The 24,955-nt window shown below is 41.9% G+C and overlaps 1 protein-coding gene across 1 annotated transcript in view; it reads right to left on the bottom strand.

Moving 5' to 3' along the window:
• Positions 1-24,955, bottom strand: part of LOC122550462 (nectin-3-like) — a 68,282-nt gene that overhangs the window by 39,699 nt on the left and 3,628 nt on the right. The window contains exon 2 of the mRNA XM_043691211.1: positions 3,776-4,114. Coding sequence (XP_043547146.1) covers positions 3,776-4,114 — 339 coding nt within the window. The remainder of the gene's footprint in view (positions 1-3,775; positions 4,115-24,955) is intronic.

Raw genomic sequence — 24,955 nt, 5'->3', positions numbered from 1 at the left:
AAAAATCAGAATGGTGTGTTGTTTCCCTGGTGCCAGGATCGAGGATGTCTCAGAGAGGGTGCAGAATGCTACAGGATGCTAGACGACTAAAAAAATTGAGTGTTTGGTTAAGAAAAAGAAGGAAGCATATGTCAGGTATAGACAGGATAGATCAAGTGAATCCTTAGAACAGCATACAGGCAGTAGGAGTATACTTAAGAGGGAAATCAGGAGGGCAACAAGGGGCCATGAGATAGTTTTGGCAAATAGAATTAAGGAGAATCCAAAGGGTTTTTACAAATACATTAAGGACAAAAGGGTAGCTAGGGAGACAATAGGGCCCCTCAAAGATCAGCAAGGCAGCCTTTGTGTGGAGTCTCAGGAGATGGAGGAGACACTAAATGAGTATCTTGCATCAGTGTTTACTGTGAAAAAGGATGTGGAAGATACAGAATGTAGGGAAACGGATGGTGACATCTTGAAAAATGTCCATATTACAGAGGAGGAAGTGCTGGATGCCTTGAAATGCATAAAAGTGGATAAATCCCCAGGACCTGATCAGGTGTACCCGAGAACTCTGTGGAAAGCTAGGGAAGTGAATGGTGGGCCCTTTGCTGAGCTATTTGTATCATCAATAGTCACAGGTGAGGTGCCTGAAGACTGCAGGTTGGCTAATATGGTGCCACTGTTTAAGAATGGTGGTAAAGACAAGCCAGGGAACCATAGACCAGTGACCATAGACCAATACATGTATTTGGAAAGGCAAGGAGTGATCAGGGATAGTCAACATGGCTTGGTGGGTGGGAAATCATGTCTCACAAACATGATTGAGATTTTTGAGGAAGAAACAAAGAAAGTTGAAGAGGGCAGAGTGGTAGACATGATCTATATGGACTTCAGTAAGATGTTCAACAAGGTTCCTCATGGGAGGCTGTTAGCAAGGTTAGATCTCATGGAATACAGGGAGAACTAGCCATTTGGATACAGAAATGGCTCAAAGGTAGTAGGCAGAAGGTGGTGGTGAAGGGTTGTTTTTCAGATTGGAGGCCTGTGACCAGGGGAATGCCACAAGGATCGATGCTGGGTTCACTACTTTTCGTCATTTATATAAATGACTTGGATGTGAGCGTAAGAGGTATAGTTAATAAGTTTTCAGATGATACCAAAATTGGAGGTGTAATGAACAGCAAAGAAGGCTACCTCAGATTACAACGGAATCTTGATCAGATGGGCCAATGGGCTGAGAAGTGGCAGATGGAGTTTAATTTAGATAAACGCGAGGTGCTGCATTTTGGGAAGGCAAATCTTAGCAGGACTTATACACTTAATGGTAAGATCCTAGGGAGTGTTGCTGAACAAAGAGACCTTGGAGTGCAGGTTCATAGCTCCTTAAAAGTGGAGTCGCAGGTAGATTGGATAGTGAAGGCGGTGTTTGGTATGCTTTCCTTTATTGGTCAGAGTATTGAGTACAAGAGTTGGAAGATGATGTTGCGGCTGTACAGGACATTGGTTAGGTCACCAGTGCATGTAATTCTGGTCTCCTTCCTATCAGAAGGATGTTGTGAAACTTGAAAGGTTTAGAAAAGGTTCAGAAAAGATTTACAAGGATATTGCCAGAGTTGGACGATTTGAGCTATAGGAAGAGATTGAATAGGCTACGGCTATTGTCCCTGGAGCATTGGAGGCTGAGGGGTGACTTTATAGAGGTTTATAAAATCATGAGGGACATAGATAGGGTAAATAGACAAGGTCTTTTCCCTGCGGTCGGGGAGTCCAGAACAAGAGGGCATAGGTTTAGGGTGAGAGGGAACAGATATAAAAGAGACTTCGGGGCAATGTTTTCACGCAGCGGGTGGTACGTGTATGAAATAAGCTGCCAGAGGAAGTGGTGGAGGCTGGTACAATTGCAACATTTGAAAGGCATTTGGATGGGTTATGAGTAGGAAGAGTTTGGAGGGATATGGGGCGGGTGCTGGCAGGTAGGACTAGACTGGGTTGGGATATCTGGTCGGTATTGACGAGTTGGACCGAAGGATCTGTTTCCATGCTGTATATCTCTATGGCTCTGTGACTCTAAGTCCATATGAATCACATCCACTGCTCTGCCCTCATCAATCCTCTTTGTTACTTGTTCAAAAAAACTCAATCAAGTTTGTGAGACATGATTTCCCACATACACAAAACCATGCTGACTATCCCTAATTAGTTCTTGCCTTTCCAAATACATGTAAATCCTGTCCTTCAGGATTCCTCCAACAACTTGCCCACCAACAATGTCACGCTCATTGGTCGATAGTTCCCTGGTATTTCTTACCACGTGGCACCGCATTAGCTAACCTGCAATCATCTGGCACCGGTGACTATCGATGATACAAATATTCAGCAAGGGGCCCAGCAATCACTTACCTAGCTTCGCACAGAGTTCTAAGGTACACCTGAGCAGGTCTGGGGGATTTATCCACTTTTATGCGTTTCAAGACATTCACCACCACCTCCTCTATAATATGGACATTTTTCAAGATGACACCATCTATTTCCCTACATTCTATATCTTCCATGTCTTTCTCCACAGTAAACACTGATGCAATATACTCATTTAGTATCTCCCCCATCTCCTGTGGCTTCACACATAGGATGTCGTGCTGATCTTTGAGGTGCCCTATTCTCTCCCTAGTCACTCTTTTTTCCTTAATATATATTTTTAAAACCCTTTGGATTGTCCTCAACCTCATTTGTCAAAGCTATCTCATGTCCTCTTTTTGCCCTCCTGATTTCCCCCTGAGTATACTCCTACTGCATTTATACTGTCAGAATTCACTTGATCCCTCCAGTCTGTGCCTGTCATATGCTTCCTTCTTTTTTCTTAACCAAAACCTCAATTTTTCTAGTCATCCAGTATTCCCTACTTCTACCAGCCTTTCCTTTCACCCGAGCAGGAATATACTGTCTCTGAACTTTCATCATCTCATTTTTGAAGGGCTTTCCATTTTCTTTTAGAGTAGATTAGATTACTTACAGTGTGGAAACAGGCCCTTTGGTCCAAGATGTCCACACTGACCCACCAATGCGAAACCCACACAGACCCATTCCCCTACATTTACCCCTTCGCCTAACACTATGGGCAATTTAGCATGGCCAATTCACCTAATCTGCACATTTTTGGATTGTGGGAGGAAACCGGAGCACCCGGAGAAAAACCCAAGCAGACATGGGGAGAATGTGCAAACTCCACACAGTCAATCGCCTGAGGCGGGAATTGAACTCGGTCTTTGGCACTGTGAGGCAGCAGTGCTAACCACTGTGTCACCGTGCCGTCCACATTTCCATTTGTCCGCTGTCCCTTTACCTGTGAACATCTGCCTCCAATCGGCTGTTCTTGCCTAATACCGTCAAAATTAGCCTTCCTCCAATTTAAAACTTCAACTTTTGAACCAATTTACACCAAATTAATATTTTAGAATGGGAAGCATTTTAATATCTGAAATGCAGTGACTATTTAGTAGACAGTAAAATCCTATAAACGGCATTGTGATAATGACCAGAATTTTTGTCTGTGATGTTGCTGGACACCAGGGAGAACTCCTGCATTCTGCTTTGAGACAGTGACATGAAATATTTTACACCCACCCAGGACAATCTCAACATGCTTTTGAAAGACAACACCTGTCATGTACATTTGTCAGTACTACATTGTAGAGTCAAAATTGTGTTCCAGCCTGGGCTTTGATTTGGAGGCAAGTGTGCAACATTAAAAGTGATATTAAAAGTCAGACATTAAAATGGAAAGGTTCTACACCTCTTACGATTAGCCGTATGTCCTTTTCAACAGGCCCATCAGGGAATAAAGTGAAAATACAGCTGTATATCCCCTCATCACTTAGGGTAATATTTCTCAAATACATTGACGCATTTTTGGAACTTTGGCCAACGTAGGTCATTCTGCCGCCAAATATATCGTTCAGTCTTTCATCCTTTCCATTTTTGAAAACTGCTGTGAAAAAGTTCCATTGTTGTTGACCACGCTTGTGTCGCCACATGAATTGTGAGATAGTTTGTTCAGTGAAAATTGTACACGGCAGCAGGGCATCATCACCTACAGATCTCAAAATCTGGCGACCGTTCAGTTTTATTGGATCTGAAAAAGAAAAGTTTGATTAATGAATAGTGGCAAACCAATGGCAGGAAGAGGATTTTTAACCCAACATTTTGGTGCAAGGCTGGATGAAAGGCAATTAAAATATCCCATTTCCTGCTTTCTGCTGTATTGGATTGAAATTGACTGTAGCCCACACTACTGAGCAGGTGACTCAGGCACTGGCATGAACTCATTGTAATCCTCTTTGATGATGCCATCAGTCCCGTGCTGTAATATTAATTGTCAGGATAGCATTCACACTTCACAGCTGCTAATGATTATGAACAACGCAGGGCCCGAAGAGACATTTTGAAAACATTTATTGGGGCCAGGAGTAGAAGCAGTATGAATCTGGGTTCTACTTGGAACATTTGAGCTTGGCTTCCCCTTTCCTTCCCATGGAACTGTAAAACCCCCTTCCCAAAACATTTAGTTTTCTTCCCAATGCATTTCTATTTGGTACTTGCTGGGCCCTGCTTCCCGAACAAGAATTCCCAAAAACTGATAGACTGTCACCTTCCTCCTGTTTATCATGTCGGCTGAGCTATGGCATACACATGAATTGCACGGTGTCACCTATCATAATCCTGAACATTTGATGTGTGACCTGCGCCCTCATGTTCAGGCAATGCATTCACCTGGAAAATATATATGAGTGGAGGTCATCACTGAACTAACTGTCCAGTTTGTGACCAGAAATCCCTCTTTGCACTGCTCTTCTTCTTTCTGACTCCCATTCCAACGCAGAAAAAGGCAACAAGCTGATGCCTCATGGACAATCTATGCCTAATAGTACAGTGAAGACAAGAGGAAACACCCATTGAAAGAATGCACTAAATGTGGAATCTTCAAAAAAAAACTATCATGTTGGGATATGATGTGGAGAATATTTCCAAGTTTATTGTTCTGGAAGAGTTCCTTGCCCAACAAATTGAGAGGAATAGAGAAAGGAGTACACGGAGCGGTGAGTATAAAAACTAATTTACCTCAGGGATTTGTGGCCTGAGAGCGGAGTTAGCGGAAGGTGCACACAGAGTAACTGAAGCCAAACAGAAAATGTGAGTCTCAGGAAAGCTGTGTCCTGATTGGCTGGTAAGAAATCGGTCAAAAATTGGAAATAAAAACACTGAAAAACTAATTAATAAATTAATTAACTAACGAGGTATTAACTAACTAGGTAGAGATGGCTGGGCAGATGATGTGCTGTAGCTGCATGTTGTGGGAGCTGGCAGATCCTGTTGCGAGTTGCAGTTACCACATCTGCAGCAAGCATGTGTTGCTGAAGAAACTTTGTCTCAGAATTGATAAGCTGGAGCCCGAGCTTCAGACTCTGTGGCACATCCAGCAGAGCCGGAGGTACGTGGATGCTTTGTTTCAGGAGGCGGTCGCACCTGGTAGATTAAGTACTTCAGATTCAGGTCAGTGGGCAGGGACAGCAGTGTGTGAAAGCAAATGAGGCAGGTAGAGAGATCCTATATTCAGGAACAGAGAAGCCTCAGCTCTTTTCCTTGCCCAACAAGTACAATGTATTTTCTCCCTGTGTGGATGAGGAACAGAGCTGAAGGCAGAATGAGCCAGCTGACATGGCACCGTGGTACAGGAGGCCATTCAAGAGAAGGAAGCAAAACGTCAAATGGCAGCTGTAGGGGATTGTTTCATTAGGGGAATAGATAGCAGGATTGTAAGCAGGATTGTGAGTTGCTTGAGATACTGTGCCTTTTCCAGGGTAGCTTGAGATAGTGAGCCTTTTACAGGTACTGAGGTGATGCCTTAAGGCCCAAACATAACTATGCACGGCAACATGATCTGATCAGACTTGTCTTTCTCCTAATTGGCAGATGTGGGACATTTTAATGAGAAATGGGTCATGAGCAGCAATTGGCTATTTGATCTTCAGATGCTACTCGACCAATCAATAAGCTAATAACCCGATTGTGGTCTCGATTCGAACTTCCTGTCTGCACTTCACAACTCTCTACTCCTTTGTCTATTCAAATTCTATCTGATCCTGCTGTGAAGTAAATTTTTAGCATATATTGTTTACTAGGAAGCAGACTTTACAGGCTAGCGATCCTCTGAAAACTATTTTAATCTCCAGCTCTCCTGCTTCTAGAGTCTGCCATAAAGGAGCCATCTTACCTGTATTTGCTCAATCCAGTCCTTTCTAGATCTTGTTTCATTAAAATCACCTCTTGCTCGACCAAACTCTAAAAGGTATTGTCCCAACTTTTACAACATTTTTCTAGATGACCCTTTTAGCTCAGGAATAAACTGTCTCTGAAGTACTGACACAATTATAATTTTTCAAATTAGGGGACCGAAACGGAACATCACATCTTAGGTGTGGTCTGACTAAGGCCTGCACCACTGCAGTAAAAATGTCTGTACTTTATATGGTCCATTCTGCTTGCGATAAATAACATTGTCCAATTTGTCTTTAATGACTTGTTTCATCTGCATAGTACCTTGTGATTTCATAGCACCAGGGCACCCAGAATCCCCTGCTTTTTCTACAATCTCTTTCTATTTAAATAGTATACTGTTCACATTTTTCCTACTTTGTACTCCATGTACTTATTTGTTTGGTCATTCACTTCATCTATATCACTGTGCAGACAGGCTACCTTACACTAACAATTTACTTTGCTCGCTATCTTGAAGTCATCAGCAAATCTAGCTGTTGATTCCTTCATCCAAATCAATGTGCAGGTTGTACTTCTGCTCTGTTCCTCTACCCTTGACATTGTCAGTGTCTAAAAAGCTATTTATTTCTTAACTATATTGTCCCATTGTGATAGTGAATTTTCCAGGGTCATCACCTGAGTAGAGACGTTCCTCCTAGTTGCACATACAAATGGTCCACCTTGTGTCCTGACACCATGACCTCCATGACCCAGAACATCAACCTGCATAAAATCAGTCCAGCCCTGTCAAAATTTTATACAGTTCAACAAAATACCCTCTCAATCTTCAGTGAATACAAGCCTTGTTGACCCAATCCCTCCTGATATGGTAAACCTGTTATTCCAGCAATCTGCCGAGTGAATTATCATTGGAACCCTCTCCGAGTAGTATGTAACTTCTTGGTTAAAGAGATAGAAACAACAGATAATACACCAGGGCATTGGGAAGACTACACATGTACAGCTGTTGCAGGAAAAATAGTTTTAATAAAACCTTAATGATGGATGCATTGGGCTTACTACAGCTCTATTTTGAAGTATACAGCCAGACCAGGAGAAACCATTTGCATGACTTCCTGTTTTCTTTTCTTTTCAGAGCAGCAAGACAGCCTTACCTTTGTTAGACTAACTGACCTACAATCTGCTTTCTGTCCCATCATTTCTTGAATAAAGGTGTTATATCAACTATTATCCAATCCACTGTGATCCTTCCAGAATCTATGCAATTTTAGAAGATTATAACAAAATGCATGGGACTTATGCTTGGATCTTGGTGGTATCCCTATCTCTGGGCCAGAAGTTCAGAGTCCAGGTGCCATCTCTTACCGATGTGTCTCATAACACATCTAAACAATTTGATTTCAAAAGAAAATCTATAATTGAGAGCCTCTTCAGACATCAGGATATAGGCCACATTCTCCACAAACTTGTCAGCCTTTTGTTTAATAGTTTTCCAAACATCCTTCTTTCAAGTGTTTTGTTCTAGACTCCACCCTGCTGTGGAGAAGGTGGTAGTGAGCTGCCTTCCTGACCCGCTGCAGTTCACACGCTGTAGACTGACGCATAATGCTGTTAGGGAGGGAATTCCAGATTTTGATCCAGAGACAGAGACAGTGAAGGAACGTGATATGTTTCCAAGTCAGGATGGTGAGTGGCTTGGACACTCACATGGACATGGTGGTGTTCCCACGTATCTGCTACCCTTGTCCTTCTAGTTAGAAGTGGTTGTCGGTTTGGAAGGTGTTGTCTAGGGATCTTTGGTGAATTTCTGCAGAGCATCTTGTGGATAGTACATGCTGTCCTAGACTCCACCCTGCTGTGGAGAAGGTGGTAGTGAGCTGCCTTCCTGACCCGCTGCAGTTCACACGCTGTAGACTGACTCATAATGCTGTTAGGGAGGGAATTCCAGATTTTGATCCAGAGACAGAGACAGTGAAGGAACGGTGATATGTTTCCAAGTCAGGATGGTGAGTGGCTTGGACACTCACATGGACATGGTGGTGTTCCCACGTATCTGCTACCCTTGTCCTTCTAGTTAGAAGTGGTTGTCGGTTTGGAAGGTGGTGTCCAGGGATCTTTGGTGAATTTCCGCAGAGCATCTTGTGGATAGTACATGCTGTTACTGAGTGTTGGTACTGGAGAGAATGGGTGTATGTGGATGTGATGCTAATCAAATAGGCTACTTGTCCTGGATGGTGTCAAGCTTCTTGAGTGTTATTGGAGTTACACCCATTCTTCACAAGTGGAGAGTATTCCATCACAGTCACTTCCCTGATCCTATGTTTTAACTGAATGATTGTTTGCAGTTTGAACAGGTGTTTCAGTTGGGGTGGAGGTGACCTATTGTTCAAAAGCTTTTAATTTCAATTTGGAGAAGTTTTGATTTGAAGTTTGGTCAAATGTTTGTGTGCAGAAAGGAATTAGTGTAGAACAGTTAAATACATTATCTCTGAGGGTTTTAGTTGAAAGCTCTAGGTCAGAATTATTTGGTTGGAATCATGAAGGAGTTATTTGAAGCTGATGGAAACTAAGTTTAGTGTGTGACTAATCAAAGGCTATTAGCTCTCAAGACCGGAACTGAAATTAACTAATACATCATTCCTTTGTGAGTGACAGGGAATGGAAATCTCCCTCCAAGGTGTTCAAGTACTGTAAAGTGATAGTGCTGTGATAGACAGGATCATCTTGGACTGTTTTTAAACCTTTCAAATAAAGTAAATAGCGGTTTCTTCTTGTTATAATTTCTAGTTATTCCAGTTATAATTTCTTTTGCATATTAAATCCTATTCTATTATATTCTTAAAACTAACTAAGGGGCGGCACGGTGGCACAGTGGTTAGCACTGCTGCCTCACAGCACCAGAGACCTGGGTTCAATCCCCGCCCCAGGTGACTGACTGTGTGGAGTTTGCACATTCTCCCCGTGTCTGTGTGGGTTTCCTCCGGGTGCTCCGGTTTCCTCCCACAGTCCAAAGATGTGCAGGTCAGGTGAATTGGCCATGCTAAATTGCCCATAGTGTTAGGTAAGGGGTATGGGTGGGTTGCGCTTTGGCGGGTCGGTGTGGACTTGTTGGGGCGAAGGGCCTGTTTCCACACTGTGAGTAATCTAATCTAATCTCTTGGTTTGTCGCTGTTATCAATGAAAGACCACCTTGTTATCATTTTCCTTAGTTTTTATTTGTCAAGACAGATTTTCAGTCTGGGATCTACTTGTCTGATAATAAAGTCAGCTGACATTAAGTAAGTATGCATGCTTTTACAAGTATTCTGAGCTTTCATAACATATCAATGAAATGCTTAGCACCACTTCCATCCCCTACCAATTATTTTACTTTTATCAAAACCTTTCAACTTGTTTCAGTTGCTGCTGGATGATGAGAGAGAACTGCAGGATTGTTTCTAATATTAAGTTTCACCTTGGTCAGAGCCATTCTGGGCGAAGAGTCCATTCTGCCAATTAAATCTATTCTACTTCTCTGTGGGGCAATCTAGTCATTACCATTCCCATGCTGTCTTCCCTGTAATTTTATTTCCCTTGATGCCTTTGAATGGATTCCAATGATATCTATTAGATTAGATTTCAAATAAAACTAATTTGGTTTGGAAATCGTTCATGTTTACATCATGTTGGTAGTTCCAAGGCATTATTATTCATGATTGTACTAACAATGCATGATCTGATGATTAGGAATGCAGATCCAAATCATCATTAACAAAGTGGCAATAGCTGTGGGTAGACACCTCTTGGCAGGAGACTCGCAGAAGGATAGTGGAGCACTTTGAACAATGTTCACAAAGTATAGGCCGTTAGAAATAGGAACAGGAGTAGGCTATTCAGCCCCGTGCCTCTTCTGCCAATCAACAGGCTTACATCTGATCTGAGAGTTAAACGCCCAGCTCACTTAGTGAGGACTTGGCTTATAGCCAACCAAAATGGAGAAGGCTCATTCAGGAAAGCACCAAAAATCATTGTGACTACATCAGGAGAGTGCAGAGACAAAGTAGAGGTGTTGCAGGGAGCACACAAACCTCTAAACAAACCTACCCAAATCTTCAAGCCTGACATATGACAAGTCCAAATCCAAACATCAGCCATTCCAGAACCCAAATGGAAGCAGGACATCCCTGATCCTGAGGGACTGTCTGAACAGCAAAGATATAGTTTTTTTAAACATCTTTGCCCTATTCTGGATCCAAAAATGAAAAGGAATTGATTGCCCTGGATCAGAGCAAGTTAATAATTTTGACAGGTGTTTAAAACTGTTTTGACCGAATAAATTTAGAAAAAGACTCTTCCTCTGCCTGGTTCACAAAAAGAGGGTCAACATTAATTGCCTATTTGCACTTCTATTACTTCTGCCAATGGTTTTGCAATGTTTCAACCATGCAAAGCAGTAACTACTTGGGTGCAAAATTCACAATAAAAAGTTTTCAAAAAGCTGACTCTGCCAAGTGTTTTCATGAACTGTTTAAATTTTGTATTTGCATGCAAATACTAATTACCAATGGTTAAATAGTGGAGCAGGTGGGACTTGAATCCGGGTCTCTTGGTCCAGGGATAAGGACACCACCTCAAGAGGGCTCCCAATAGATGTTTTTCCTGTTTTTCCAAACAACCTATTCAGAGGTGCTTTACACACCTCTGGACCAGGTGGGACTTGAATCTGAGTCTTTCATAGAATCATTGAATGCCTACAGTATGGAAGCAGGCTAATCAGCCCATCAGTTCCACACTAATCCTTCAAAGATCACCCCACTCAGATCCACCTCATTAACTCAATTGTTGTAATCCTGCATCTTCCATGGCTAATGCACCTAGCCAGCTGTTATTGTTGTGTGCCATAGTCTCATGACCATAGGGGCTGCTCTCTCATTAGAGATTTAACCTGAGGGCCACCAGATCTCAGGCGAGGGAAGAGGTTGTGAAGCAGAGTCATTGACAGTACCCTCAAATCAGTGATGGAAGTTGAACCCATGAAGTTGGCACCACACTGCTCTGCAAACCAACAATCCAGCCAACTGAGCTAAGGAAATCAGAGCACCAGTGGAAACCCGTTCAGACACAATAAGAATGTGCAAACTTCACACAGTCGCCCAAGGCTGGAATCGAACCCAGGTCCTTGGCACTGTCAGGCAACACTGCTAATCACTGAACCACCATGCCTTTCAGGCCAGAGGTTGGGACATTACCATAATAGAAGTTTTCCTGTTTTCTTTTCCTAAATAATCTGTTCAAAGATGTCATTACACACCTTTGAAGCAGGTGGGACTTGAATCCGGGCCTTTCAGTTCACGGCTAGTGACACTACCCCTGCACCATAAAAGGGCAATTAAGAGTGTCACAAAGCTGGTCCCATTTTACTAAAAGCTGTTCCTTTTCTCAAGGATACTGTGTCCTTGGTTTTTTTCAGCGGGGTCATAAACCAGTTCCTGGTTCCAATTAGACTGGTTTGGTACAGAGATTACAGGGTATTGAGAGGCCCTTTCATTTATATGTAAAAAGATGAGACTTCAGGCCAAAGTGGCCATGTTTTAGAAGTGACTTGTATAATGAAAAGGGAGGGGTCAGCTTTCTAGCTGAGCAGTTCAGTCCAGAACTAGTTAAGAGTTCAGCCGTGTGGAAACAGGCTGCAAAACTCTCTCCTTCCTGCCCTTCTAACTTCAACCTATAAGCATTTGCCGCATTTTTATTGTTTTTTTAAGGGGGTTTACTTATTGGGACTGTTGAGGGTATTCAGGACAGCATAATTTAAGTCCATTTTGGATAGACTGAGTTCTGTAGAGGTTCTTTATTCTGTTCTTTATGTTTCATTGTGTAATTTTGTGAATAAACTGCTGTATGTTTTAAAACCTGCTAGTCAACCGAGCTAACTTACTTCGGGTAATTTCCATCGTACACTTACCGAAACAAATTGCAAAGTTAAGGTCTGGGTTGCCTGCTTAAGAATGTTTTGAGTGGTCTGGCCTAGCCTGTAACAGACTGGGGGCTCTTTGTGGGATTTTAAACAGCTAGTGATACGTGCTAGTGTCTTTGTTTCGGGTGTTGGTTTGGTTGGGTAGACAAAGCTTGGGATAGTAATGGCTCTTTCAGTCACCAAAGGTTTTCTGGAAGTGATGTGGTGACTTTGGAAGTTTTGCAAAAAGTGGATAAGACCAAGCTGCAGGAATTAGCAGACCAACTGGGACTGGATCTGCCTGCTTCTGTGAGGAAAGGAGAGATCATTATAGCGGTAGTTCAGCATTTAAACTTGCAGTAGAAACATCAGAATCTATAGAGGTGGCAGAATTCAATTACAAATGGAGCAGCTTGAGTTAGAGGCAAGAGATAAGGAAATGGCAGCAGAACAGTTTGAGTTATTATTGAAGGCAGGAGAGGGAAAAAGAGAGAGCAGAAGAGAAAGAAAAAGAGAGCGTTTGAACTTCAGAAATTGACACCTCAAAATGAAAGTCAGCGTAAAAGACCATAAGACCATAAGACATAGGAGTGGAAGTAAGGCCATTCGGCCCATCGAGTCCACTCCGCCATTCAATCATGGCTGATGGGCATTTCAACTCCACTTACCAGCATTCTCCCCATAGCCCTTAATTCTTTGTGATATTAAGAATTTGTCAGTCTCTGCCTTGAAGACATTTAGCGTCCCAGCCTCCACTGCACTCCAAGGCAATGAATTCCACAGGCCCACCACTCTCTGGCTGAAGAAATGTCTCCGCATTTCGGTTCTGAATTTACCCCCTCTAATTCTAAGGCTGTGTCCATGAGTCCTAGTCTCCTCGCCTAACGGAAACAATTTCTTAGTGTCTACCCTTTCCAATCCATGTATTATCTTGTAAGTTTCCATTCGATCTCCCGTTAATCTTCTAAACTCCAATGAATACAATCCCAGGATCCTCAGCCGTTCCTCGTATGTTAGACCTACCATTCCAGGGATCATCCGTGTGAATCTCCGATGGACACACTCCAGTGCCAGTACGTCCTTCCTGAGGTATGGGGACCAAAACTGGACACAGTACTCCAAATGGGGCCTAACCAGAGCTTTATAAAGGCTGGAGATAAAGCCTGAAGGTAACGTGAGTGAGGAAATAGTGTGAACTCATGTGGAAGAGCAGAGAGTTAAAACAACAAGGTTAGCAGCTGAAGTGGCTGATGATTATGAGCTGGTCCATAAACCACGGTTTGGCTTCCAGAATCAATTTCAGTCCATGAGGGATAGAAACCGGGGCAAAGAGAAATCTTCACCCGGGAAGGGAAAGGTATATCTCAGTGAAAATCATAAGGATAATTTACCGCAGGGTAAAAAAGAAATCCTTGAGGTGGACAAAGAAGTTAAAAAGCTCTGGTGTTTTCATTGTAATAAAGTGGGCCACACAAAATCACAGTGTTGGAGAACGCCAGACTGCAAACTGGGAGCAAGCCAGATGTAGGAAAACCGGACAAGCCTGGGAGTTTTGTTGGACTAGTAACAAAAAGCACAAGGGAAGTTAGACACCTGCCTCAGAGTGTACAAGATGATCAGATGTTGATTAAGGAGGAAGTGCCAGATCTGCTTAAAAATATACATGCAAGGGTAAAGGTTATTCAAATAGGTCAGGAGTAGCAAGTAAAGACGTTAACAACATTAAGGGACATAGGATCCTCTCAGTTTGTAATGCTGAAGGATGAGGAGATATGTACTCCTGAGGGACTATTGCCAGAAAAGGTACTGGTAACAGAATTCATGGTGAGACAAAAGTGTTCAATTATGTAAAGTGAGGCAAGAGAGTCCAAAGAAGATTGGAGAATTTGTGGTAGGATTACTGATCAAACTCTCAGCTCCAGGAATATAATTTGTTCTTGCAAATGATATAGCTGATTCACCAGTAGCCGTGCTGCTTACTCTAGTTGAAAAGCCGTGGAGACACAGGCAACTGAAGAAATGAAGAATGCTTATCCAGGAATTTTCCCAGATTGTGAGATCACAAGATCACAGAGGCACTAGTTGAAGCAGGAGAGATCAAAAGGCACAGCTGAGGAAGCTGATATAGCTTTATCCTTTTGATCAGATAAGTGGAACAGAGCAGGAACAAATAGGTAAACATGCTTTAGTTCTGTTAAGCTTATCGAATTGCAGCAGAAATATGAGAACTTAAAACAGTTGTATCAAAAGGAATTTACAGAGGAAAATGAATGCATTCCTGTGTGTTATTACTTAACAAATGATGTCTTAATGAAGAAGTGGAGACCATCACACATTCAAGCAGATGAGAAATGGGCAGAGATTCATCAAATTATTTTGCCAGTAGTGTATAGAAAGAAGTTCTGCAAGTGGTGTGTGAGCTACCACTTGGAGGTAATTTAGGGGTGAGGAAAACACAGGCTAAAATACAAAGACATTTTTACTGACCTGGATTACACAAGGGTATAGTTGAATTTTGCCAGACATGTCATATGTGTCAGCTAATTGGAAAACTACAGGCAGTATTAAAACCTGCATCTTTAATACCTATTCCAACATTTGAGGAACCTTTCACATGAGTCTTAATTGATTGTGTAGATCCCCTACCTCAAAGAAAAAGCGGGAATAAGTATTTATTCACAATAATAGATTATTGACAAGGTTTCCAGAGGCAACCCCATTACGCAACACCACAGCTAAAAGGGTTGTGGAAGAATTATTTAAATGTTTTATCAGATATGGACTACCAATAGAGATCCAGTCAGATCAAGGATCAAACTTCACATCCAAACTATTGAAGGTTATAGACAACTTGGGAATAAAGCAATTCAAATCTACTGACACCGTCCAGAATCGCAGGAGATGACATCAAACCCTAAAGACCATGTTGAGAGCTTACGGTCAGGATTATTCAGATGACTGGGATAGGGTGTTTCATTTGTACTTTTTGCAATCAGGCATGCACTGACTGAATCGACCAAATTCTGTCCGTTTGAATTAATTTTTGGACATGAAGTAAGAGGACCATTAAAATTGATTAAGGAGAAATGAATAAGTCAGAATTCAGAGACCACCCATTTGGACTACATGTCAAATTTTACAGAACAATTAAATAGAGCTGGAGAGTTGGCTGGACAGCATTTAAATGTACCACAGCATACAATGAAACAGAAAGCGGATAGGAACTCACAAATTCCTAATTTTGCAATTTGGGATAAGGTATTAGTGTTACTTCCAGTCAGAGGTGAGCCTTTAAAGCAAGGTTTAGTGGACCGTATCAAATTGAGAAGAAATTGAGTGAGGTGAACTACTCGATAAAGACTCCAGACAGGAAGAAATCTCACAGTGTGTCATGTGACTATGCTCAAAAGGTATTTTGACAGGGACGGAAAGCAAGAGGAGAAGGTGTTAATGATTACAGCACAGAAGGAAGAACCAAGTTCAGAGGATTCTGAATTGGACATTCCTCAAATCAAATTGGACAATGAGGAAGTTGTCAAAAATTGGGATAAATTATTGAGTTACCTTCCATCAGAAAATCAAAATGACTTGAAAGAGTTATTACTATCACATGGGGGGATACCCAGAAATAAACTGAGAAGTACTAACCTAATTGTGCATTATGTAGGTATAGGAGATACTGATCCGATTAAGCAACATCCTTATAGGCATAACCCTTTAAAGTTGGCACAGGTTCAGAAGTACCTACAGCGCATGCTCCAAAACGGCATAATCAAAGTAAATTAGTGAGTAGAGTTCACCTATTGTCATGGCGTCAAAGCCAGTTGGTATTCAACGGTTATGTGTGGATTATCGCAAAGTCAATGCCGTTACAAAAACTGATGCAAATCCAATTCCATGGTTGGAGGACTGTGTCAAAAAAATTGGGACAAGCAGCTTACATTTCTAAGTTGGACTTGCTCAGAGGCTACTGGCAAGTACCTCTGTCAGAGAGAGCGAAGGCAATTTTGGCTTTCGTAATGCCAAATGGAGTATATCGGTTCAAAGTCATGCCATTTGGTATGAGAAGCACTCCAGCCACATTTCAGAGACTGACTAACAAGGTCATTGCCGGATTACCCAATTGTGCAGTGTACATTGATGATGTGGTGATTTTTAGTCACTCATGGAAGGAACATTTACAGCATTTATCAGACTTGTTCGTTCGACTTCGGAAGGCAGGCTTGGTGGTAAACCTTGTTAAAAGTGAACTTGCCAAAGCCCACATCATGTTGTTGGGCCATGTTATTGGATCTGGACAAATGACCCCACCAGATGCAAAAGCGAAAGTAATTGGGAATTTTCCCACACCGTTGATGAAAAAAGCAGTACTACGGTTCCTGGGGTTGAGTAGATTTAACCAAAAGTTTATGCCAAACTTCAGCAGTGTGGCTGCTCCACTCACTGAATTGTTAAAAAAAGGGTGAGAAGTTTCAGTGGACAGCGGACTGTCAAAAGGCATTTGACAGCCTAAACACTGTGTTAACCACTGTCCCAGTATTATCCACACCAGATTATACAAAGACTTTCAAGGTGGCTGTTGATGCCAGTGACGTGGGTGTGGGTGTGGTGCTCCTGCAGGAGAATGACGGGGAAATAGAAAGATCCAATGGGTATTTTTCCTAGAAGTTGAATGTTCATCAACAGAAATATTCAACAGTGGAGAAAGAGACCTTAAGCTCGGTGTTGGCATTACAACATTTCAGTGTTTGTATTACCAGCAATGCATCTGAGACAATCGTATACACTGATCACAACCCAATGACATTTGTGGAAAAATTTAAGGACAAAATGTCAGACTGTTTAGATGGAGTTTGTTGTTGCAGCCATTCAATTTGACAATTGTGCAGGTGGCAGGTCATGAAAACGTGATTGCCGATGCGTTATTGAGACTCGAATGAGATACGGAGGCTTTTGGTGGCCGGTGTGCCACGCCCTGAATTCATATGTAGTTTTGCATGCTTATAATAGTATAGTGTACATGTGTGTTTTAGACTACTAATTAGTTTGTTTTTGAAGGGTTTTAAAAATAAAGTCATCTTTTGATATTGATGGTTCATTTTTTAAAAGGGGGACAGTGGTGTCACAAAGCTGGCCCCTTTTTTCCTCAAAGCTGTTCTTTTTCTCAAGGAAACTGTGTCCTTGATTTTTTTTCAGCTCCCGGTTCCGATTAGACTGGTTTGGTACAGAGACTAAAGGGTATGAGAGGCCTTTTTGTACATATATAAACATATGAGACTTCAGGCCAAAGTAGTCATGTTTTAGAAGTGACCTGTATAACGAAAGAGAAATGGTCAGCTCTCTAGCTGAGCAGTTCAGTCCAGAACTAGTTAGGAGTTCAGCTGTGTGGAAACATGCTGCGAAACTCTCTCCTTTCTGCCCTTCTAACTTCAATCTGTAAGCATTTGTTTCATTTTCACTGTTGTTTTAAAGGGGGTTTGCATATTGGGACTGCTGTGTATATTTGGAACAATATAATTAAGTCTAGTTTGGATAACAGAATAAAGATAGGGGCTCTTTATTCTGTTCTTTGTGTTTAATTTTGTATTTTTGTGAATAAATTTCTGTCTGTTTTAAACCTGGTGGTCAACTTCGCTAAATTACTCCGGGTAACTTTCACCAGACACTTACCTAAACAAATTGCAAAGCTATGGTCAGGGTTGCCTGCTTAAGAATGTTTTGAGTGGTCTAGCCTTGTCCACAACAAGAGCCAACTGCTAATTATCCTGAACTTGGAGTGACAAGGAAACCAGAGTAGGTTAATTCCCAAAAGGACATTAGTGAACCTGATAATTGACATTTGCAACTAACATTGCATTTACCCAACATGTATTGGGGTGATTAGTTGTAGAATACCTGAGGTCAGGGTTCCTCAAACCATGGGTGATAACTGGATGAACAATCTCCTCATTAGCTCTGAGGCAGCAATAGCGAATGTGGAGTGGGGACTCCTGTGGGACAGTCCTGGGCCACATAGCATTTCCACCAGGAACTACAAGCCCCTGTTAGTAAAGCTTTTGTGCAAACACCCATACCCCACATTAACTGTAGGTGAAAAGACTGGTGTCAAGTGCCCCACCACCCATCTCGGCCCTCTCTGCCATTGTGGGATGCTCTACTGTAATGAGAGTGGGGGACTGAGGGAAATGAGTGACTATAACAGCTGTTAATGCTGGTGAGGTGTTCAGAGTGAGTAGGCATTGAAGGACGTTTGCAGGATGACTCATCTGATAGGATTGATGTGGGAAAGCAAATGACAGAAGGTATTGCATGCAACAGTGAATGTGCTAGATCATGAGCCTTTGTGAGACTCAGACAGGGTAGAGATAATGAGGGTAGTATAATATTAACGTACATAATTAGGCTTCTTGCTGCTCACTAGCAAGTTTCTTGTCTTATCAGTTAAATCTTGGTTTGCAGAATTGGGCTTTCTTCCCTCTCAGGGTTGAGCCTAATGTTTTTGAACTCGCCATATTTCCCAGACTCAGGTAAAGGAGAGTTGACTTTAAATTGGTAAGAATGACTGCTCACAAACTTCTGTTCATAATTTCTGCAATTCCATGATTGACCTTCCTACCCATTTATCAATATCATCCCTTATCAAAGTTATGCATAATGTCCGATTCATTTGAGATTCTGGTGTGCGCTATTCTTTCTGTTTCTTTATGACTGTCTCCAATCTTTGATATGGTTGATCACATTACGATTGACCATCACTATCCATTATTAGTATCTACTATTACTATCTATCCAATGATAGACAGAGAATTTCCAAAAGCAGCTTCCCTTCCCACTCTGGTACCATAATCTCCAACATGTCTGCCCCAACCAAACATTAATCCTTGAGTCCTTCTACATGCTGCTCCTTCACAACATCCTCACAAAGTACAGCATCAGACACACCAAATGCTTTGACAGCATCCAACTCTACTTCACTGCAAACCCCTCTCCTGCTTTCAAGTATTCCATTGCTTGTCCAATTAACAGTGAAACCGTTGGCTTTGATATGGAACCCCACAATGAGAAGTGGCAGTGGAATGGAGGAGCAAACACTGAGAACATAACCTGACTGGTTATCTAACCTACCACTGATTTTTACACCAGATATCAGGATGTTTGGATGCCCCCAAGTTAAGACGGTCATGATGTTGAATCATTTTAGGTAGACAAGTCGTAGCAACTTAGATGCTACCAGATCTAAATTCCAGTATGTTCTGTTTTTGATGTGGAGGTTCTGGTGTTGGACTGGGGTGGTCAAAGTCAGAAGTCAAATGACACCAAGTTAGAATCCAACAGGTTTATTTGAGATCACAAGCTTTCAAAGTGCTACTCCTTCAGCAGTTGTCAAATTGCTGCTGTTTAAGGAAATCAGTTAATCTCCATTTGGAAATTAAATTTCCCATATTAAGATATGAGATTTTACTGCAAGATAAAGTAATTCATTGTGCAAGGTGTTGTGTGAACACAGGGTTTTATTTGGTCTCCTAGGAACTTTTGACTGCATTAATTTAATAAAACTAAATTTGTTGAACAATTTAATCACGTACTTAAAAAATGAGGAATTAAAGAAAGCTCGCCTCAGTGTTGGTGATATGAAATAAGTGGATTGGTGGTTCACTAGTGTCATTTGGGAAGGGAGTTTGCATTTCTTAGGTTAATACTTTTTCCAGTATCTTTTCACTGGCAATTGTAATTGTTCTAAGTCCCTTCCACCATTTTCTTTATTATCAAGCATGAGAATCTATTGTACCTTCTTTCTCAATGACATTTTAGAAAGAACTTGGAGAATCATGAAATATTTTCTTCATTGCCTTCCATTGCTTCTCTACTGTCATTGAGTCATAGATGTGGAGGTGCCAGTGTTGGAATGGGGTGGACAAAGTCAGAAATCACATGACACCAAGTTATAGTTCAACAGGTTTATTTGAAATCACAAGCTTTTGCTATATAGCCCCTTCATCAGATGAAGCGCTAGTTTGACTATTAGTCGTAGTTATTAGTTATAGTAGGACTACAACCTGGTGTCATGTGATTTCTGACTTGATGGAGTCATAGAGTCATACAGCATGGAAACAGACCCTTCAGTGTAACTTGTTTATGTCAACCAGGTATCTCAATCTAAACTGGTCTCATTTATCTGCATTTGGCGCATATCCCTTTAAAACTTTAATGTTCATGTCCCTGTCCTAATGTCTTTTAAATGTTGTAATTGTGGCAGCGATTCAAGATGGCCACAGTCTGAAAAGTTTGCTGTGTTGGCCTCTGTGCCATACCCCAGACAAGGTGAGCTGATTGTGGGGTGAATTTGTACTTGCAGAGTTACATTGTACTTTGCTCAAAAACTGCATGAATCCATGTAAGACTCTCTTAACTCACTTTTCACATTAGAATCAGTCTAAACATTATGGCACAGACAGGGAACACAGGGGACTAACACCTTCAATATCTCAACATCTTATCTGCGCTGACACCAATTGTTACAGTTAACCTGAGAATGTAACTTTTAAAAAAAGTTTAGTGATTTACATATGAAAGAAGTGAAACTATCATGGTTATTCTAACAGATGAGAGACTTAACAAACAATCAAGGTATTTATTAAGGTATAATTTCAGTTACATCACACTGTAAACTTTTGCTATAAATTCTGTGTCTTATAATTGTGCACTCCACAACCACCTGATGAAGGAGCAGCGCTCCGAAAGCTAGTGCTTCCAGTTAAACCTGTTGGACTATAACCTGGTGTTGTGTGATTTATAACTTTGTACATAACATTCAAAGGGAGTTCAAGGCTTTTTGGGGCATCAATTGGTAATCCATCAGTGCTCTGGAAGTCCACCAAAGCATTCTTAAGGGGTCTGATTATTTCATACTCGACAATGGGAAGGAGGCAGAGAGGGGAGCAGCACTGGATGCTTGAGGCCCGGCTGCAGGCAGCCGAGTTGGCATTTTATACCAGACCACCCATGGTCAAATTGCAATGGATCACGGCTCCCTGGGCTGCTCTGGACTCAGCGCTCACACAAGTGGCGGAGAGAGGGGTCTCCTTTGCAAAGTAAAGGCTGTTTGAATATGGGGAGAAGCCAGATACCTGGTTAGGAAGAAAAAAGTGTTCTACAGTCTATTGTGTCTGTTAGGGAGAGAACTGGAAATGTCACTCGTGAACTGAAAAAGATCAATGCCAGATTTCGGGAGTTCTACGCAGAGTTATACCGTTCAGAGGGCTGTGGGGATGGAGAAGTGAGAATGGAATCCTTTTTTGAAAACCTGGACCTCTCCAATATAAACGCAGATCAGGCCTCCCTTTTAAATGCACCTCTGACGATACAGGAGGTGAAGAGGCGGTAAGGAAGCTCCAAGGAGGCAAGGCACCTGGTCCAGACAGGTTCCCGAGTGAACTTTACAAGGAGTTCATACACGTTAGCTGATCCACTTCTGGAGATGTATGGTCATTTGTATAGTCAGGACTGTCTTCCTCCCTCTCTTAGGGAGGCTAATATCTCCCTTATTTTAAAGCAAGGGAAAGGCCCCAAGGATTGTGTATCGTATAGACCCATCTCGTTGTTGAATGTGGATTTCAAAATTTTATCAAAGGTGTTGGCTCTGAGGTTGGAGAAAGTGCTGCCCGTTATTATAAAAGAGGACCGGACGGGTTTTATCAAGGTCTGCAGCTCCTCCAATAATATCAGGCGGGTATTGAACATAGTCCAAAAATGTCAGCAGAGAGCGATTCCGGGCTTGGTGGTCTCCCTGGATGCAGAAATGGCTTTTGATTGGCCGCATCCCTTTGCTGATTTACATGACTTTGGTCTGGGAGGGGCCTTCTCCAGGTGGGTGACAATGTTATATAGAGACCCCAAGGTGGCAGTTATCATGAATGGGGTTAAGTCCAGCAATTTTGATGTGGGGAGAGGCAGCCAACAGGGATACCCCTGTTGCTGCAGCTGTTTACCTTGGTTCTTGAACCGTTGGCGAAGGCCATCTGAAAGAACCCCGATAAAAAGAGGCACAAAAGGTGGGTGTTGGGGAACACAAAATCACCCTCTATGTGGATGATATCCTTTTGTTTTTGGCTAACTCCAAAAATTCCATACACTGGTTAAAACAAAAAATTAAATTATTCAGCAGTTTTTTGGGATACAGGATAAATTTTGCAAAGTCGGAAGTCATGCTCGTGGGATTGATGGAAGTACTTAAGCTGGAGGACGGAATGGAGTTTCCTTTTAGATGGTCATAGAAAGGTTTTCTCTACCTGGGAAATTTTATTACCCCGATCTTCCGGCAGCTGTACAGAGCTAGCTTTGATCAGTTGTTTGAGAGAATAAAGCAGGGCTTGCAGCTGTGGGAGGGACTACCCATATCATGGCCAGTCCGTACAGACTTGATTAAAATGAATGTTCTTCCTCTGTTATTATATCCCATGAGGATGCTCCCACATTATTACCCAAACAGACACTGCAGAGGTTTGCTCGTTGGCTTGGATCATTTATTTGGTGCTGTAGGTGCCCCCAAATTAAATTTACCAAGCTGCAACTTCCGCAGGATATGGGAGCGGGGAGTGGACCTCCCAGATCTAAGAGATACCAAAAAGGCGACCTGCTGTCATATGAGAGTGAATGGGTGCGTAATAACTTGAAGTCGATATTGCTTAATGTTGAGACCTCACAGATGAGATGCCCCCTCATAAACTTACTCTTCATGGATAAGAAGATATTAATAGTTGAGCACTATGAGAGCCCAATTATCATAAATACAGTGAAAGCACGGAGGATAATACAATAGGGTGAGGAATTTGCTTACAACTTTGCTGTTCACCCCATTGGTGGGATCCCAAGGATTTAGACTGGGGTCAATAGACTCCGGCTTTAAAGACTGGGAGAGTAAGGGAGTCTCCTGTGGGAGATTTATTCAAGGCAGAGGTCTTGATGTCTTTCAACCAATTAGGTCAAAAATCATTCCTAACAGGAACCTTTTCCAATACTTCCACGTTAGGGATTATATACAGAAGACGACCATACTCTTGGCCCAGTCCTACAAGTCGGATATAGAATGAAGAGAGCTCCGATGTAGGGGCACTCTCTCAGTTATTACGATATATCATCTCCAGAGAGGGAATGCCTTGAAGGATATGGAGAGACTCCATGAGATCTGGAATCAAGAGTTAGGGGAAGAAATCTTACCGGAAATATGGGAGGATATATAGAGGAATGTAAAGAAAATTTCAATATGCAATGAAGCACAAACCATGCAATTGAAGATCCTTCACAGGGTCCATATGGCACCAGAGAGGTTAGCAAAGTTTGACAAAGGATCCCTGAAATGTCCCAACTGTAAAATCAGCAGAGGCATCCTTACACATTGCTTTTGGTCCTGCTACAAGATTCACAGATACTAGGGTGCCATAGAGAATGAGCTGGAGAAGATCCTGGGAATTGAAGTTAAGAAAGATCCAGTTTCCCTTCTTTTGGGACTACTAAATCTGCATCTTTGGGTGAGCACGGGAAGAGGTTATTCAACATTTTTACACACGGTGCAAGGAAGAACATCCGAATGAATTGGATATTAGAAAAACCTCCAGGTCTTGCAGGGTGGTGCAGACTTGTGATGGAGCACGTCCCTCAAGGTTATCTGACAAGCATGGCGCGCAATGGAACAGAGCAATTTTATAAGACATGGCAGCCATTTCTAAATTGCATAGACATGGATCTATCGGCAGTACTCATCAGGGCCTTTACATAGCCATGAGGGCCTTTTATGGCTGTCCGGGAACCCTGGGACGGGGGGAGGCCTAGTAAATATGGGTATAATAACTGTTCCTCCCTTGGATGGGAGTTTCGGTGGAGGTGTGGTGAGTGGAGTAGTGTAATGTAATGTAGTTTAATTTTAGTGGATTATAATTTAATTTAATGTTATTTTATTTAATTTGAGTTTATTTCAATTTGGGTTAAGTAAAGATGAGACGATTGTATCATGAAGAGTAGTAGGCACTTACAGTTAACGTTACTGTAATAGTACGATATTATTTCTACTTTTCTGTACTTCTGGATTTTAATAACTTTTATGGGATTTTTTGTTAAAAAGTGAAAAAGATTTTCAATAAAAATCAGGGAATTATAGACTGGCGAGCTTGACCTTGGTGGTGGGCAAGTTGTTGGAAGGAATCCTGAGGGACAGGATGTACATGTATTTTGAAAGGCAAGGACTGATTCGGGATAGTCAACATGGCTTTGTGCATGGGAAATCATGTCTCACAAACTTGACTGAGTTTTTTGAAGAAGTAACAAAGAAGATTGATGAGGGCAGAGCAGATGTAATCTATATGGACTTCAGTAAGGCGTTCAACAAGGTTCCCCATGGGAGACTGACTAGCAAGGTTAGATCTCATGGAATACAGGGAGAACTAGCCATTTGGATACAGAACTGGCTGAAAGATAGAAGACTGAAGGTGGTGGTGGAGGGTTGTTTTTCAGACTGGAGGCCTTTGACCAGTGGAGTGCCACAAGGATCGGTGCTAGGCCCTCTACTTTGTCATTTACATAAATGATTTGGATGCGAGCAGAAGAGGTACAGTTAGTAAGTTTGCAGATGACACCAAAATTGGAGGTGTGGTGGACAGCAAAGAGGGTTACCTCAGATTACAACAGGATCTGGACCAGATGGGCCAATGGGCTGAGAAGTGGCAGATGGAGTTTAATTCAGATAAATGTGAGGTGCTTCATTTTGGGAAA

The sequence above is a fragment of the Chiloscyllium plagiosum genome, chromosome 6 (genome assembly GCF_004010195.1).
Source record: "Chiloscyllium plagiosum isolate BGI_BamShark_2017 chromosome 6, ASM401019v2, whole genome shotgun sequence".
NCBI lineage: Eukaryota > Metazoa > Chordata > Chondrichthyes > Orectolobiformes > Hemiscylliidae > Chiloscyllium > Chiloscyllium plagiosum.
The sequence above is the reverse complement of the archived record's forward strand: the minus strand, read 5'-3'. Positions and strand labels throughout refer to the sequence as shown.